We start from the raw sequence: 19,946 nt of genomic DNA, 5'->3' as shown, positions 1-19,946 counted from the left end.
TAAGAATAAAGTGCATATACAGTTTAGTCACTTGGTAAAAAATTGCACATGTTAAAGGGGGGGGGTTGCCCTGATCAATGGTTAAGTAAGGGCCCCCAAAATTCATAGTGGCGGCCCTGGTGGCAGTAGAAGTTCATGTTTGGGAAAGGTTAGGTTGTATTTGGTGGTTAATTGGGATGATTTATAGGCCCTAAAGGATCTGGGATACTGTAGTTAGCTGGAAACCCTGTGAGGTTAACCCTTTAGTGCCCACACTCTCCCTGTTGTCACAGCTAGGCAAGTAGCATTGCTTGTGTCAAGAGATAAATATTTGTGAACTTAGAGGAATTAGGATACAGTAGCTGTAGGCCCTGTGTTGTTAACTGTTTATGCCTGCACTCTCCAGAATGTCATACTTGACAAATAGTTCTGTGTGTGACAAATTGGAGGCCGGGGCTGGCATTTAGCCCTGTCTGGAGTACATAGATTAGGTTTTGTTAACCTTGTGTTGTACACTAGTGCTACTGGGTAGAGGTGGTAATGGTGTTGAGGGTGACGACCCTTCTCTGTAACACTCCTGTTAACTCTCAACAGACTAAACCGACCCCAGGACTATTCTGAATATTTGGCCATAAACTTGTCTGTAATACCCCATAACATGACTGCTATTTGTTTGTAGTGCTAGGCATTTGGATCACTAATGCACTACCAGGTGCTCTCTGTAATAAGTGGGAGGTGGATCCTACACCCGTTACCAAAATAGCATCACAATATCATGGGGATTAGTGGAAGGTATCTTTCTGAGACAGGCTTAGAGCTAGAGGCTGCCTTGGATCCACCATCTGTAGGTCATCAACCTTTGTTCTTCCCTTTAACCCCTTTGGCTGTACTACGATCCTGAGCTATCTTATGGGGACGGGTTACAGACATCCCCTATCTTGATGGCCCATAATTCCTTTAATCGCTTTCCTTCCCTATTTCTCTAGTAACCAATAAATCACGTTCAAAGGGGGGAATGTTATCTATTTTTTGATATTCGTCTCTTGCTACTGTTTTATGAAACTCCTATTTCCTATGGTATGCTTGTCACGTAGCTTTATTTGTAGGAACCCCACTTGACATGAAATGTAGCCAAAAATGTAGTTTTGCTAGAGAGATTATTATTACTATTGTTTTTTGTTCTGCTATCTGTAATTTTGCCACCTCAGATAGTGATGCAGTGTGGTGTAACAATGACCAATTACATACATATCTCTTATCGAAAAATGTTTCTGGTATATAATTTGTGTCCTGCAGCAAGTGCGCACTTCTGTCTGTCTGTCTGTAAGGGAAATCCTGCTTGCAGTAATACAAAATATTTAAACACAGGTAGCTACAGCACTTTACCACCTTACTTTCTCATGTTCAAGCTGGGACATTGTAGCTTCAAATACCCCACAAAGCTTCAATCCAGAAACAAAACTCTCATAGCACAATTACGTTTTCAAAGATTTATTGGAACATCCAGGTCCAAGGCATCACAGGTGATACAAATATACAGTACATCTGACATTGTGTTTAAAACACACCCAAATACCAACAAAAACAAACCATTCTCAAACCATATATTACCTAGGATATCACTATTGCATTCTTATAGCGCCACCTAGTGGCTAAACATTGAAATAATTGAATAATTGAACTATTAAAAACAGAAGGACATAACTTTATTCATCAGTATGTATCAATATTGCATCAGTTAGATGAGTTACAAAGTAGTTAGTAATTGTTTTTTTAATTATTTTACACAATTGCTATTCACGCAAAAAACTGCCATATCTTTCTCAATGTTTAAACCTTTAGAAATCATTCTGTCTAGTTTGCATATCCTAAACACCTCCTAACCTCTTTAGTTTCTTTACACAATCTATAACCTGCCAGCAAAGCTGACTTATTGCATGTCCAGCTTCTAGAAAGTGTGAAGAAACAGGGGCCTCCTTATTTTTACATCTAATATTGGACCGATGTTCGGTAATCCTATCACGTACCCTTCTAGTCATTTCCCCTATGTACATTTTTCAACAGGGGCATTTAATCAAATAGATGACATAGGTAGAATTACATGTATAATAATAATTTATTTGATATATGTGACCTCTTCTTGGATGCAACAACGCTTTACCTCTAATCACAGAGTTACAATTGCCACAGTTCAAGCATGGATAACAACCATAGTCGTTAGCTAAAATATAACTCTGGCTTAATTGTTTGCAACTACCTATGTTGGTTTTTAATAATCTATCTCTCAAATTTGGTTCGCTTTTGTATGCCATCATTGGAAATTCCTCGTAATCATTCTAGCGTAAATCGTGATTGCCCTCAAGCCATCGCGCTTACTTTCAACTTGAAACACCAGTGTAATATAACCTACGCATAATCTCAAAAACCCGATATCGCTTGCGCGCAAACATTTGCACTCCACTTGTAATCTAGCCCTATGTCAGATGTGTATTACTATGGCATGCGTAAGGGTGATCGAACCTGAAACATTGCCTGTATTTGCTTGGACCTGCATGTTCCAATAAAACTTTGAAAACATCATTATATTTTAAGAGTTGAGTTTCCAGTAATAAAAGAACAGCTTATAAAACAGGTTTCCCTTTTGTTTGCATATTTTGGTTTGGTCTCCATTATTTTATTCATCTCGTAAGAATCTATTTGGGCTAAATTTCTGCATCATTGCTAAAAATGTAATCTCCTTTTCTCCCATGTTAACGTGCAAACAATGAGTAAATCAATCAAACATTTTTGCATAGGAAATTAGCAGATCTAGGCAAGTATCCCCGCTTGCTTTCCCCCAATAAAACTCCATATACATTGTTACCAATGCACAAGAGGATTCTGGGTAAGATATGCAAATTAGATATGCAAAATCTCAAAATTTTTGCTTCATATACTATTTTAACACAGCCATCCCTTAATAGGGTCACTGCCAGACACCCTGTTTCTTTCTTTTTGGAACTCTTCAGTAGCAGATAGATTTCTAATTGCTGCTTAGGTAAAGCTAATTTCAGGGTTAAATCAAAATTCATTAAAATTATGGTGGAGATAAAATTTTGAGATTAAAACAATGATTAATACTGAAGATTGATGGTTGAATGATTTACAGCAGTGTGAAAGGGAAATCCCTGTCCCCCCGCCCCCATTCTATACATTTATCACCTTCAAGACTGACCTGTCCAGAGTTAGAGTTAAAGATTTTTGCTACTTCTCTCAAGTTGAACAGAAGAGAAGTAAACTTCTTGTCTTTGTAGTCAAACCGCTCACCAAAGACAATGGAGCAGATGATGTTGGAGACAGACAACCCCAGCTGGTGAGTTGGATCAAATGAGGTATCTGTCAATAGATTCACAAAGTTAGTCCTACAAAGAACAAACTTTGGTTAAGATTTACATTAGAACACACCCATATCCAGTCTGTTTTTTTTATTTATATAGGTTGTGAACTACCAAGTATAAGTCCATACACATCTAGTTATCCATTCTTGACTTTCATTATCTTTAAAAAAATTAACCCTTTGAAGTTACACCTTTTTTACATTCAAATGTTAACCAATTTTTAGTTTTTCTTTACTGCTTAAAGAAACATGAAACCCATTTTGTTTACTCTTCATGAGTCAAAACGAGCATACAATTTTAAACAACTTTCCAATTTACTTCCATGATCAAATTTGCTTAATTCTCTCGGTATTCTTTGTTGACAGAGCAACAATCTACAACTGGAAGCTAGCTGATCAAAAAGGGTTAGCCAATGACGAGCAATATATGTGCAGTCACCAACTAGCTCCCAGTAGTGCATTGAGAATCTAACCAACCTTGGTGTGCTTTTCAACAAAGGATGCCAAGAGAACAAAGTAAGATAGATAACACAAATAATTTGGAAAGTTGTTTAAAATTGCAACCTCTATCTGCATCCTGAAATAGATGTCCCTTTAGTTTTAAACACTATTGTAAGTCAAATTTTAGTGAGTGACAGATTCTGAATATACCATTATTATATTTCTGTTTCATTGCATGTGAGTAGGCTGCTAAGCATGTTAAAAATATCTACTTTTATCAGGATTAGGTAAGTAACATTGAAAATAGCCAGGTGCTATTTGCTACTGTAATCACTTTATTAAATTGATATCAAAGGTATCCAAATTTGAAAGAGGGTCCCATACATGCTTTTTAGGTTGTAATAGAAAAAAATTAGAGGGGCCCCTTTGTGTCAGAGTAGAAATAAAAGCTCTTTTATACAGATATGTATATGTTAATATGTCTATATACACATGTTAACAAATAAATATATATGGCCTAGATTTGGAGTTTGGCGGTAGCCGTGAAAACCAGCGTTAGAGGCTCCTAACGCTGGTTTTAGGCTACCGCCGGTATTTGGAGTCATTCAAAAAAGGGTCTAACGCAGACTTTTCAGCCGCGACTTTTCCATACCGCAGATCCCCTTACGTCAATTGCGTATCCTATCTTTTCAATGGGATCTTTCTAACTCCGGTATTTAGAGTCGTGTCTGAAGTGAACGTTAGAAATCTAACGACAAAACTCCAGCCGCAGAAAAAAGTCAGTAGTTAAGAGCTTTCTGGGCTAACGCCGGTTCATAAAGCTCTTAACTACTGTTCTCTAAAGTACACTAACACCCATAAACTACCTATGTACCCCTAAACCGAGGCCCCCCCACATCGCCGACACTCGATTAAATTTTTTTAACCCCTAATCTGCCGACCGCCACCTACGTTATACTTATGTACCCCTAATCTGCTGCCCCTAACACCGCCGACCCCTATATTATATTTATTAACCCCTAACCTGCCCCCCACAACGTCGCAGCCAGCTACCTACAATAATTAACCCCTAATCTGCCGACCGCAAAGCGCCGCCACCTACATTATAGCTATGTACCCCTAATCTGCTGCCCCTAACACCGCCGACCCCTATATTATATTTATTAACCTCTAATCTGCCCCCCACAACGTCGCCGCCAGCTACCTACAATAATTAACCCCTAATCTGCCGACCGGAGCTCACCGCTATTCTAATAAATTTTTTAACCCCTAAAGCTAATTCTAACCCTAACCCTAACACCCCCCTTAGTTAAATATAATTTTATTCTAACGAAATAAATTAACTCTTATTAAATAACTTATTCCTATCAGAAATCAGATTGAGCTCACATTCTATTGGCTGATCGGAACAGCCAATAGAATGCGAGCTCAATCTGATTGGCTGATTGAATCAGCCAATCGGATTGAACTTGATTCTGATTGGCTGATTCCATTAGCCAATCAGAATATTCCTACCTTAATTCCGATTGGCTGATAGAATCCTATCAGCCAATCGGAATTCGAGGGACGCCATCTTGGATGACGTCATTTAAAGGAACCGTCATTCGTCGTTCAGTCGTCGGCCAGGATGGATGTTCCGCGTCGGAGGTCTTCAGGATGCTGCCGCTCCGCTCCGGATGGATGACGATAGAAGATGCCGCTTGGATGAAGACTTCAATCGGATGGAAGACCTCTTCTGCACCGCTTGGATGAAGACTTCTACCGGATGGAGGACCTCTTCTTGCTCCGCTTGGATGAAGAATTTGGCTCGGCTGGGTGAAGACGACTCAAGGTAGGGAGATCTTCAGGGGCTTAGTGTTAGGTTTATTTAAGGGGGGTTTGGGTTAGATTAGGGGTATGTGGGTGGTGGGTTGTAATGTTGGGGGGGGGGGTATTGTATGTTTTTTTTTACAGGCAAAAGAGCTGAACTTCTTGGGGCTTGCCCCGCAAAGGGCCCTGTTCAGGGCTGGTAAGGTAAAAGAGCTTTGAACTTTAGTAATTTAGAATAGGGTAGGGAATTTTTTTATTTTGGGGGGCTTTGTTATTTTATTAGGGGGCTTAGAGTAGGTGTAATTAGTTTAAAATTGTTGTAATATTTTTCTTATGTTTGTAAATATTTTTTTATTTTTTGTAACTTAGTTCTTTTTTATTTTTTGTACTTTAGTTAGTTTATTTCATTGTAGTTATTTGTAGGTATTGTATTTAATTAATTTATTGATAGTGTAGTGTTAGGTTTAATTGTAGGTAATTGTAGGTATTTTATTTAATTAATTTAATGATAGTATAGTGTTAGGTTTAATTGTAACTTAGGTTAGGATTTATTTTACAGGTAATTTTGTACTTATTTTAACTAGGTAACTATTAAATAGTTCTTAACTATTAAATAGCTATTGTACCTGGTTAAAATAATTACAAAGTTGCCTGTAAAATAAATATTAATCCTAAAATAGCTACAATGTAATTATTCGTTATATTGTAGCTATATTAGGGTTTATTTTACAGGTAAGTATTTAGTTTTAAATAGGAATAATTTATTTAATAAGAGTTCATTAATTTCGTTAGATTAAAATTATATTTAATTTAGGGGGGTGTTAGTGTTAGGGTTAGACTTAGCTTTAGGGGTTAAAAAATTTATTAGAATAGCGGTGAGCTCCGGTCGGCAGATTAGGGGTTAATTATTGTAGGTAGCTGGCGGCGACGTTGTGGGGGGCAGATTAGAGGTTAATAAATATAATATAGGGGTCGGCGGTTTTAGGGGCAGCAGATTAGGGGTACATAAGGATAACGTAGGTGGCGGCGCTTTGCGGTCGGCAGATTAGGGGTTAATAAGTGTAGGCAGGTAGCGGCGACGTTGTGGGGGGCAGATTAGGGGTTAATAAATATAACATAGGGGTCGGCGGTGTTAGGGGCAGCAGATTAGGGGTACATAGGGATAATGTAAGTAGCGGCGGTTTACGGAGCGGCAGATTAGGGGTTAATAATAATATGCAGGGGTCAGCAATAGTGGGGGCGGCAGATTAGGGGTTAATAAGTGTAAGGCTAGGGATGTTTAGACTCGGGGTACATGTTAGGGTGTTAGGTGCAGACGTAGGAAGTGTTTCCCCATAGCAAACAATGGGGCTGCGTTAGGAGCTGAACGCGGCTTTTTTGCAGGTGTTAGTTTTTTTTTCAGCTCAAACAGCCCCATTGTTTTCTATGGGTGAATCGTGCACGAGCACGTTTTTGAGGCTGGCCGCGTCCGTAAGCAACTCTGGTATCGAGAGTTGCAGTGGCGTTAAATATGCCTCTACGCTCCTTTTTTGGAGCCTAACGCAGCCATTCTGTGGGCTCTCAATACCAGAGTTATTTTAAAGGTGCGGCCAGAAAAAAAGCCGGCGTTAGCTACGCGGGTCGTTACCGACAAAACTCTAAATCTAGCCGTATGTATATATATCAGCATGTACATATATATTTAAAAATACTGCCCATCGCCGCGCTACTAACCCCCTCTGCTGCGTGATCTTTTGATGTCGTCTGTGACGGCATCAGAACAAGACTCCTATGGGAGCCTATGGAAGTGTGCTCTTCTCACTTTCGCATTGCAATGTTCTTGTAATATCAGAGCACATTATCATGCGCTGGTATTACAAAGTGGAGCGCTAATGGGGAGTGGAGTTTTGCATTGCTACTCCCGAGCCTACCTAAAAATTAAATAGAAGTAATTTGGAAAGTTGTTTAAAATTGCATCCTCTATCTGAATTTCGTAGATTTTTTTTTTAGTTTACTGTCCCTTTAAAATGTAAGTCATATTTTAGTGCATGACATACACATATTATATTGTGGGGGTGTTTTAAGCAGATTCAGAATATACAATTATTATATTTATATTTCATTGTATGTGAGAAGGCTGTAAAAATGTTAAATATATATATATATATATATATATATACACACTGTATATATATTTTTGTTAGGATTTAGTAAATAAAATAGAAAATCTTCAGGTGACCATTGCTGCTACTGTGATCACTTTACTAAGTTGATTTTTTGCCGTGTGATCACTTTACTAAGTTGATTTTTTGCCGTGTGATCACTTTACTAAGTTGATTTTTTTCCGTGTGATCACTGTCACCACAGTGATTTTCTGTAGATGTAGTTGCTAAGGGAGTTGAGATTTGAGCAGTTTGAATAAGCTCCCCCACCCAGCTACACTGGCACCGCCTCTTTGTGACGTCACCACACATTTGTAGTGACATCAGTAGCACTGAAGCCTTAGGCGTGCTACCAACTAGACCCCCCGTGCCCTCCGGCTTGAAAAGTGAGGGTATCATTGAAAACTTCTTCAATTCACTGATCCCCCTTGGTGAAAAACACCAGTTATCCAACCCACACAGGCCTCAATGTGCAAGATGACTAGGGGACATAATTGTTATTGAAGCAGTTCCCCTTCACCTCAGGATTTTTCAACCCAGTAATGTGTTCAAATATGGCAGTCCATCTTACCTAGTTCTTGTCCATAATATCACTTTCATTTATCTTATTTTAATGCTATGCCTGCTTGTAACCCACCATCTTCACTTAAAGAGCCATGATACCCAAATGCTGAAGCACTTGAAAGTGATGTAGCATATCTGTAAAAAACTGACTATAAAATATCACCTTAACATCTCTATGTAAAAAAGGAAGATATTTTACCTCAAATTCCCTAAGTATTAACACTGTAAAGAGACTTTAAGCAGCCAGTCAGGATGTGTGTCCCAGGACTTGCTAGGGAGTGTGCATCTGTCATGTGCAGGCACAGTCATGTTATTTTCCTATTCAGTTTAAGTTCTATGAAATCTCATGAGATCACAGCAAAGGCAAAGCATTACCTCTGCATTGCTATTATTTATTTTTTTCTGTCAACTTGCAGCTGGATAGCAGCGGATGTATACCTGTTTACACAGCACTTACTCTGGTGAGCTGCAGAAATTTTGAGGTAAAATACCTTTTTTACACAGAGATGCTCAGGTGATATTTTCATGTCAGCTTTTTACAGTTATGCTGCTTCACTTTCAAGTGATTTAGAATTTGAGTATTATGTCTCTTTAAGGAAGCCGATACTGACTTTATCTACCTACCTTGGGTCTTCCTAAACTCTTCTGCAAGGTACATGGCTTCTTCCTGGATTCTCTCTTCAATGCCTTTCTTTCCCATTCCAAAATTTCTTAAAGTCGTAATGGAGAATCTACGCATGGTCTTCCAACATTCACCATTGCTAAAGATGATACCTGAAGATAATATACAAGAAATAGTGTTGATTTGGTCACTGGGGGAATCTAACAGTTGGATTGGGGGTCAACTGGGGGTCACTAAAACATTTAAATATGAAATTAGATAATCATTTGTTAATATTTTGCTTACAGTGTATGACCTAACTTAATTCTCATTAAAAAGAAAGGAAACAAAGAATGTGATGGAAAGGGAAGACAAATAAATCATAAAGGCATAGGAGTGCCACCCAATGGGGGCTTAAGTGTGCTGGTGGAAAAGCGAGGCCCAAAGAGATTATCAATGTAAGTGTATGATGGCCAAAAAACAACACATACTACTATATTAATAAAGAGCATAAAGAATATATAAAAACATATGTTGGGTATAAAAACGGTTTCAATCCAAACAATATATAGAACAAGATTGCTGGATCAATATGGCAATCTAGCAGAGTTTAACACAATCTAGAGTAAAATGTTTAAAAAGCAACAGTGAAAAACATATGACAAAAAAGACAATAAAGAAAACAATGAGTGACATAAATGATTCTGATTCGTAGAGAGCAACGATATAGTTCCAAAACCTATACAGTCACAAAAAGTAAAAAATCCAATGGAGGTCCAATGTGGAAGGATCCAGAGAGGGGAATTCTTTTACCCAGGGAAGGGAAATCTTTTATTCAAAACTTCTGGTTCAGAGTAAGGACAGCTAAAAGTACCTGTGAAAGAAAAGACAAAAAGATGCACAAAAACAGAAAGGCTAGCTAGACTAAGGGCTAGATTTATCAAAGCTGGGGCGTACAGGGGCACGTATACGCGCCCCTGTACACCTCAGCTCACCTGTGGCGGGGCGAAAATACCCGCAGGTAATCAACATTGCACACGAGCACAATTTTGCGCTTGAGTGCAATCCCGCCCCCTGCCCGCGCGGGCAGGAGCTGTCAATCTCCTCGGTCGGACTCGACCGCGGAGATTGAATTTCGCCATCTTAGAGGTGGCGAAGAGGTTAAGAAAGCGGCGGTCTGGTGACCGCTGCTTGATAAATTACAGAGAGACAGTTCTTGTGAGAACTTGCAGCCGTAGGGCTTTGGTAAATCGAGCCCTAAGAGGAAAAGTGCTCACTATATACAAATAGAAACTCGGGCTGGTATGTCACAGGAGCCATTTACCAAACTCCGGATGGAGCTTGAGGGCCCGTGTTTCTGGTGAGCCTGCAGGTTCGCCAAAAACAGCAGTTATGAAGCAGCGGTATAAAGGCCGCTGCTCCATAACCTGTCCGCCTGCTCTGAGCAGGCGGACAGAAATCGCCACAATTCAACCCGATCGAGTACGATCGGGTTGATTGACACCCCCTGCTGGCTGCGAATCTGCAGGGGGCGGCGTTGCACCAGCTGCTCACAAGAGCTGCTGGTGCAATGCTGAATACGGAGAGCGTATTGCTGTCTGCATTCAGCGAGGTCTGTCGGACCTGATCCGCACTGTTGGATCAGGTCCGACAGACCTTTAATAAATAGGCCCCATTGATGTTTTTCACTGTTGCTTTTTAAACATTTTACTCTAGATTGTGTTAAACTCTGCTAGATTGCCATATTGATCCAGCAATCTTGTTCTATATATTCTTTGGATTAAAACCATTTTTATACCCAACATATGTTTTTATATATTCTTTATGCTCTTTATTAATATAGTACTATGTGTTGTTTTTTGGCCATCATACACTTACATTGATAATCTCTTTGGGCCTCGCTTTTCCACCAGCACACTTAAGCCCCCATTGGGTGGCACGCCTTTGCCTTTATGATTTATTTATTCTTCTGTACGACCCTGTTAGGTAGCCGTTCTTTATAGTGAGTTTGTGTGCTTTGCTCTCCTGTTGATGACTACTATTTTCATCTTAGGAAAGGGAAGACAAGACACAAAGAACACTATCAAGATATAAAGGAACATGTCGAGACAAAGACATACAAAAAGTCAAGGATCCAACGTAGATAGAAAAATTAAAAGTTCAAATTTATTAGACAAGCGTTAAAATACCAAACAAGGCTAGCAACAGTGCTGGACAAAAGCCTGGGTATGTGAGCGTGACACCAACGTCTTACATGTTTCGGCACTCGGCCGTAATCATAGCCATAGGTGTCACACATGTGAACATGTTTAAAAAGCATATTGATACATTGTGATAGGTTAAAATATAAAGCACTCCCACACACCACTTATTTAGAATTAACCCTTAGAGACCTGTACAGATATAATGAACACTATAGATTATAAAAGGCATACACAAAAAGAGAATTTCAGAAAAAATACAAAATATTTTGAAAATCCTGTTTAAGATGCATTTGAAATGTACCTAAAAAAGGCATAGCATATAATAAATTATATGAAACATAAGATTGTTGGATATAATATATTATTGTACAAATTAAATGGACATTCATATGAATAGATGAGCATATATATGTGTAAGTAGAATCTGTGCTATAAAGTGCCATGATATATAGCTTGAATAGTAAAACTCAAAAATTGTAGTTTATAACACAGTACACAACATATATATATACTCTAGTACATCTGGCAGGAAAACACTACATTCAGTATTGCCTGGTATATTATACAGTTATGTAACCATATTAAAGAAAGTTTGATAGATCTGCCTTAGTGATGGATAGAGGACAGGAAGATTATTATTATTTACATAGCAACCTAGGAGTATATTGGAAGTTTGTTACTGTAACCCCACTGGGATGTTAGTTAGATTAGAGATTAAATAGATTCTACCCTGTTATGGTAAGTACCATCTTAGATTTATTATTTTATTATATTTTATTCCCAAAAATTAATGAGATCGTATTTGGAATTGAGACCCAGTGGTAACCTGGTTTTTAGTGTGAAGATCCAATATACTTCATGTTTGGCTAGTGTGTTTTCCAGATTCCCTCCCCTTTTGGGTACTTTGGCTTTTTCAATGACAACCCATTTAAATGAGCTGAGGCTGAGGTTTTGCACCAGCTACAAATTTTGATATATTTCAAACACTAATTGACATCAACAAATTCATTCGCAACATTACTCTTAAAAAATACTACCATGATGCTCCTGTCTCTATAATGGAACCTATAGCTGAATATAATCAATCCAGGGGTTATTCATCTGAAATTCAAACATTTGCAGAAGTTTGTGACTTAGTTTCACTTCAAAACCTAGCTTTAGAGCGCTATGATACTGCTGGGGTTATAAATAGGGCGAGTTCCTTCAAGAATAAATCTTCCTTCTACCCCATACACAACAGAGGGCCTGTTATTGAGACATTTCACGCCCGAGTAGAAGCAGATTTACAAATACTAATGGAAAGTTCTGACAAAACAACACATAATCTATCCAAAAAACAGCTACAAGCCCTTAGGTCCCTAAAACAACAAGACAATCTGGTCATACGTCCCTCAGACAAAGGGGGTACTATTGTTGTTATGAACAGGGCTGACTATATCTCTGAGGCCCACAGACAACTTAACAATCCTACTGACTATTCCATTCTAGACAGAAACCCTACAAATGATTATAGGAAACTGCTGTTGGACATCTTGGACGACGGTGTGGAACATGGGTTTCTTGATGCGAACACAGCTGAATATTTGAATGTACAACATCCCAAGATTCCCATGTTCCACATGTTCCCCAAGGTGCACAAGTCACTCACAAATGTAAAAGGTTGCCCCATAGTGAGTGGTATAGACTGCTCTTCCCTCTACACAAAGGATTCCAAACACATATTAAAGCTTTTGGCAGATATCAGATGGCAACTCAACTATCATTGGCTTTCAGTAGACGTGGTTTCATTGTACTCTGCCATCCCACATACTAAAGGCATTGAGGCCATCGAATATTTTCTGAGTACAACAACAGAATATACTTACGACTTTCAAAAATATATCATACGCATCCTAGAATTTCTGCTTACACACAATTTTTTCTCCTTTGAGGGGCGTTATTATGTCCAAAAATGTGGTACGGCCATGGGGGCGAAATACGTCCCCTCATATGCTAACTTGTTCCTTGGCAAGTGGGACAAAATAATCTTTACAGATCTCATATATGTTTTTTCAAACGATATATAGACGACCTTCTATTCATTTGGTCAGGCCCCCCTACTGATATTGCAGCATTCATGGATATAATGAAGAACAATAATTTAAACTTAAGTTTCACTTATACTACTGACCCTATCTCCATCAACTTTCTAGACCTATGCCTCACAGGAGATCAATATGGCGCTATTGACTCCAGGGTATATCGCAAGCCAATCTCGGTCAACACCCTCCGGCACGCCACCAGCTGCCACCCCAAAAATACCTCATACGCGGTGGCAAAAGGACAGTTTGTCAGATTAAAACGTAACTGTAGCAAACAAGCTGATTACGTGCAGGAGGCAAGATTTCTAGAGACTAGGCTCAAGGAGAGAAAATATGCTCGCAGCCATATAATGGAAGCGAGACACACAGTTGACAATTTAGACAGAGAACAACTCCTTACTGACAAGCCTAAAAACAAATGTGACAATTTTAAGGGGGTACATTTTGTAACCACATTTAGTGCCCAATATTCCCAAATCTGTAACATTATAAGAAAACACTTTCCTTTATTAGCCGCAGATGACAAGTTAGTGGAGACAGTGAAACAAGGAGTGAGATGCTCATATAAGAAATGTCCCACTTTGGGATCAATTTTGTCTCCAACACAACTTAACCCCTTAATGACCGAGGACGTGCAGGGTACGTCCTCAAAAAAAAGGCAGTTAACGCCTGAGGACGTACCCTGCACGTCCTCGGTGTGGAAAGCAGCTGGAAGCGATCCTGCTCGCTTCCAGCTGCTTTCCGGTTATTGCAGTGATGCCTCGATATGGAGGCATCCTGCAATAACCATACATGGCCATCCGATGCAGAGAGAGCCACTCTGTGGCCCTCTCTGCACCGGACATCGATGGCCGGTATCGTTGGTGGGTGGGAGCCGAATTGGGAGGCGGGTGGGCGGCCATCGGTGTCGCGCGTGACGTCACGGGGGGCGGGATCGGGATCGTGATCGTTGGGGGCGCGCAGGGGCGCGCGCGCGTGCCGGGGGGGGGGGGGGGGGGCGCGTGCACGGGGCGGGAGCGGGTGGGAACCGCTACACTACAGAAAAGTAGAAAAGGAAAAGTAAAAAAAAAAATAAATAAACTTTTTTTTAAAAACATCTAAGGGATCTGGAAGGGGTGGGGGGTTGGTCTTGGGGGGGGGAAAGCTACACTACAGAAAAGGGACATATTTTATTAAAAAAAAAGCATTTTTTTTCACTAAACTGGGTACTGGCAGACAGCTGCCAGTACCCAAGATGGCGCACATTAAGTCAGAGGGGGAGGGTTAGAGAGCTATTTAGTGGGGGATCAGTGAGGTTGGGGGCTAAGGGGGATCCCTACTCAGAAGCATATGTAAATATGCTAACAAAAAATGCACAAAAAAGCCCAAATATACCTTTTATTTTAGTACTGGCAGAGTTTCTGCCAGTACTTAAGATGGCGGGGACATTTGTGGGGTAGGGGAGGGAAGAGAGATGTTTGGGAGGGATCAGGGGGTCTGATGTTTCAGGTGGGAGGCTGATCTTTACACTAAAGCTAAAATTAACCCTGCAAGCTCCCTACAAGCTACCTAATTAACCCCTTCACTGCTAGCCATAATACACGTGTGATGCGCAGCGCCATTTAGCAGCATTCTAATTACCAAAAAGCAACTCCAAAGTCATATATGTCTGCTATTTCTGAACAAAGGGGATCCCAGAGAAGCATTTACAACCATTTGTGCCATAATTGCACAAGCTGTTTGTAAATTATTTCAGTGAGAAACCTAAAATTGTGAAAAATTTTACGTTTTTTTTTAATTTGATCGCATTTGGCGGTGAAATGGTGGCATGAAATATACCAAAATGGGCCTAGATCAATACTTGGGGTTGTCTACTACACTACACTAAAGCTAAAATTACCCCAAAAAGCTCCTTACATGCTCCCTAATTAACCCCTTCACTGCTGGGCATAATACACGTGTGGTGCGCAGTGGCATTTAGCGGCCTTCTAATTACCAAAAAGCAATGCCAAAGCCATATATGTCTGCTATTTCTGAACAAAGGGGATCCCAGAGAAGAATTTACAACCATTTATGCCATAATTGCACAAGCTGTTAGTAAATAATTTCAGTGAGAAACTGAAAGTTTGTGAAAAAATTTGTGAAAAAGTGAACAATTTTTTGTATTTGATCGCATTTGGCGGTGAAATGGTGGCATGAAATATACCAAAATGGGCCTAGATCAATAATTTGGGATGTCTTCTAAAAAAAAATATATACATGTCAATGGATATTCAGGGATTCCTGAAAGATATTAGTGTTCTAATGTAACTAGCGCTAATTTTGAAAAATAATGGTTTGGAAATAGCAAAGTGCTACTTGTATTTATGGCCCTATAAGTTACAAAAAAAGCAAAGAAGATGTAAACATTGGGTATTTCTAAACTCAGGACAAAATTTAGAAACAATTTAGCATGGGTGTTTTTTGGTGGTTGTAGATGTGTAACAGATTTTGGGGTTCAAAGTTAGAAAAAGTGTGTTTTTTTCCATTTTTCCTCATATTTTATAATTTTTTTTATAGTAAATGATAAGATATGATGAAAATTATGGTATTTTTAGAAAGTCCATTTAATGGCGAGAAAAACGGTATATAATATGTGTGGGTACAGTAAATGAGTAAGAGGAAAATTTCAGCTAAACACAAACACCGCAGAAATGTAAAAATAGCCTTGGTCCCAAACGGACAGAAAATGGAAAAGTGCTCTGGTCACTAAGGGGTTAAACAGACAGCCCGTCCATCTAGCTCTTGGCTACAACATCTTAGTATTTTCAGATGTGGGCATCGCAAATGCAAGCCCTGCGATTATGTACTAGTTACCAGAGAATTCAAATTGTCTATTACAGGCCAAACATACCCTATTAAGGACTGCCTAAATTGTCAAAGCACTGACATAATTTATCTTATCTTGTGTACAGTTTGTCATGTTCAATATGTAGGCTTAACTTCCAGAGACATTAACACTCGTATTAGGGAACATTTGTCCACCATCACCAGGGGTACCTCTACCACACCCCTAGTACAACATTTTGCCACAAAACACAATTGAAGCCTCAGCTCATTTAAATGGGTTGCCATTGAAAAAGCCAAAGTACCCAAAAGGGGAGGGAATCTGGAAAACACACTAGCCAAACATGAAGTATATTGGATCTTCACACTAAAAACCAGGTTACCACTGGGTCTCAATTCCAAATACGATCTCATTAATTTCTGGGAATAAAATATAATAAAATAATAAATCTAAGATGGTACTTACCATAACAGGGTAGAATCTATTTAATCCCTAATCTAACTAACATCCCAGTGGGGTTACAGTAACAAACTTCCAATACACTCCTAGGTTGCTATGTAAATAGTAATAATCTTCCTGTCCTCTATCCATCACTAAGGCAGATCTATCAAACTTTCTTTAATATGGTTACATAACTGTATAATATACCAGGCAATACTGAATGTAGTGTTTTCCTGCCAGATGTACTAGAGTATATATATATGTTGTGTACTGTGTTATAAACTACAATTTTTGAGTTTTACTATTTAAGCTATATATCATGGCACTTTATAGCACAGATTCTACTTACACATATATATGCTCATCTATTCATATGAATGTCCATTTAATTTGTAAAATAATATATTATATCCAACAATCTTATCTTTCATATAATTTATTATATGCTATGCCTTTTTTAGGTACATTTCAAATGCATCTTAAACAGGATTTTCAAAATATTTTGTATTTTTTCTGAAATTCTCTTTTTGTGTATGCCTTTTATAATCTATAGTGTTCATTATATCTGTACAGGTCTCTAAGGGTTAATTCTAAATAAGTGGTGTGTGGGCGTGCTTTATATTTTAACCTATCACAATGTATCAATATGCTTTTTAAACATGTTCCCATGTGTGACACCTATGGCTATGATTACGGCCGAGTGCCGAAACATGTAAGCCGTTGGTGTCACGCTCACATACCCAGGCTTTTGTCCTGCACTGTTGCTAGCCTTGTTTGGCATTTTAACGCTTGTCTAATAAATTTGAACTTTTAATTTCTCTATCTATGTTGGATCCTTGTCTTTTTGAATCTCTATTGATTATGCACCAGCTGTGGATCCACCAGTCCCTACACTAGGAGTTGTAATCCCGGGTGAAGACCGAGCCCGGCCCCCCCGACCGGAGTCCCAGGATACGTCATGTCTGACGTCTACAGTGACGAATTGGAGGAGCGAGCTGTTCTGAGGCTTCTGTAGCCTGTGCCGGATGTTTGGAGCGAGACGCTCACCGATGTAGCTTCAGTCTGTATGTACACAGGTCCCCGGCAAGCTCAGACGTTGTCCTTGGGTGGCCAGCAGTGGATTCTCCAGGGGGTGAGTGCGGCCAACTTGGGTAAGTCCCGGGAACAACACTTTATCAGAGTTACTTGCTTTACAATAATTGGATGGTATTTTGGAGTGACAACTACCCCTCTCTTCTTTGCTGAGACAAAGACATACACAAATATGGAACGTGTTAAATATTTCACCCTAGAAAAACATCTTGCTGGTATCAAAGATATTTGAATACAGGCAGTCCTCGGGTTACAGACATCCGACTTAAGTACAACTCGTACTTACATACAGAGCTTTATCGACAATCCTTCTTTCCAGGATAATCCAAAATACTGAAAATCCAATTGTCACAAGGACAGAAAGTGATGTGAAATTTTCTGAACAGGGGCTCAGATAGCAAAACAAACTTTATCCTATGCTATCCAAAACAAAAAAAAAATGTTTGGCTAGAGTTTCAACTAAAAAAAGTGCCTGTTCCAACTTACATACAAATTCAACTTAAGAACAAACCTAAAGTCCCTATCTTGTACGTAACCCGGGGACTGCCTGTATTTGGATTGTTTGTTTTTGATAGAACATACAACAACCCTAATCATAAAGGATGGTCTTCCTGGAGTCATTCTGACTCCAAACTACTCATTAGAAGCCATCCTAAAGTTTGCCCACAGGCCGAAATATTTAAATGAGATGACTCTTGAAGGGATATATTATTATTGCCCCTCACTGTGCCTTTTATAGACATGCTTACTGTAGCTTTAATTCATAATATTGTTGAGAATTAAGTTCTTGGATAGTTCGTTTTTCTTACTATAAAACATTTCAACATTTCTTCATACTGTGGTTTTACAGTTAAAATGCGGGTTCCTCTTTTTGATTTTGTTATTATTTTGTAATCATGCATTTATGGAAAATCAAATCATTTACTGTAATAATGTCCTTTGTAAAAGTTTTTCATTTTGCTGACTAGCATATATTCATTATTGCTAATATAAACTGAATGATTGGAGTAACGGAATGATTTGTCCAGATGTCGGGAGATTCCAAATCACTTCTGTTTTTCATATTATAAAAGCCTTGTATACAACCAATGAAAACGAGAAACTTACTATGCAACTGTCTTGTGTCTGTGCGATCTGTAATATAGTAATTTATTCAGGATCCTGCTGAAGGAAGGTGTTCAGTTTATTCCAGTCAGACTCACGGCCAGAAATAAAACCCCTACAACTCTGAAGTCATTCACTGGCTGTTCATGCTTGTGATGTAATCAGTAAGATAATCTGCTAATCATTCTGAAGTCATCACCCAGAGCTTTTTACCTTAGCTGATGACTTTACAAGCCTGATGATGTCTGATGACTTCTAAAGTAGTTTGATGAGCATCAAATGACTCCAGGATGATCTCTAAAGTTATACTGTTTGTCTTGGGAAGATAAAGCAGAACCTTACACTATATTTGATTCTCTTACCGTAATCTTTAAAGAATATATCTCCCATTTCCATCATTCCTCTATCACTAAACGAATCACTGTTGTCAATCAAAGCCTCCTTAACGGCTTCATAACCGATCAGCATCACTGCACGTATATTAAATATATAAAAGGTATAAACGGATCCATAGGTCTTGCTCAGCTAGAGAGTAATACATAAAGGTAGACTATATGAAACACTGATTTGGAGGAATTATATATTGATTAAAAATACAAAAAAATAAAAGTTAGGATAAGTTAAACTATTTATTCCACTGTCTAAAAACTGATATTTCTGTCTTTTATCTTAACTTAATGTATTTATTTGACTTGTTCTTCCTTTCTTGTTTTTGGAACTTAATAAAATGTTCACGTAAGCAAAAGAACGATAAACAAAAACAAACTACTGTCATGAAAATCATTATTTAAAGGGACACGAAACCCAAACTTGTCCTATGACCTCCCTAACAGGCCAGATTTTGAGGACATTTGAACTAGAGCAGCAGTGAAATAATCAGCTAATTAGTAAACATGGTTATTCTACCTGCTCTCACCCAAGGTAATCCTGAAAATGTGTCCTGTTAGGGAGGCCTGAGAACAGGTTTGAAAAACAGTGAGATAGAGCATGTAATGTTTAACAACTTTCCAATTTACTTCTTTTGTCTCATTTGTTCCATTAGTATCCTTTGTTGAAAAGCATACATAGATAGCCTCAGGAGCAGAAATGCATTACTGGGAACTAATTGCTGTTGCGCTCACCTGACTTGTTCAGTTAGTTCACAGTAGTGCACTGCTGATCCTTCAACAAAGGATACCTAGAGATTGAAGCAAAATTAGATAAAAGAACTAAACTTGAAAGTTGTTTAAATTGCGTTAATTGTATACTCTGAATCATGAAAGAATGTTTTTTTTATTATTTTTTATATTCAGGAAGCTTTAAGCACT

General features: G+C 38.8%; 1 protein-coding gene across 1 annotated transcript in view; it reads right to left on the bottom strand.

The window, feature by feature from the left end:
* LOC128666863 (cytochrome P450 2A4) overlaps positions 1 to 19,946 on the bottom strand; it is a 78,446-nt gene that overhangs the window by 20,753 nt on the left and 37,747 nt on the right. The window contains exons 3-5 of the mRNA XM_053721664.1: positions 19,002 to 19,164; positions 8,935 to 9,084; positions 3,194 to 3,354 (exon numbers count right to left, since the gene is read on the bottom strand). Coding sequence (XP_053577639.1) covers positions 3,194 to 3,354; positions 8,935 to 9,084; positions 19,002 to 19,164 — 474 coding nt within the window. The remainder of the gene's footprint in view (positions 1 to 3,193; positions 3,355 to 8,934; positions 9,085 to 19,001; positions 19,165 to 19,946) is intronic.

This window comes from Bombina bombina, chromosome 7 (genome assembly GCF_027579735.1).
Source record: "Bombina bombina isolate aBomBom1 chromosome 7, aBomBom1.pri, whole genome shotgun sequence".
In the NCBI taxonomy this organism is placed as follows: Eukaryota; Metazoa; Chordata; class Amphibia; order Anura; family Bombinatoridae; genus Bombina; species Bombina bombina.
The sequence above is the reverse complement of the archived record's forward strand: the minus strand, read 5'-3'. Positions and strand labels throughout refer to the sequence as shown.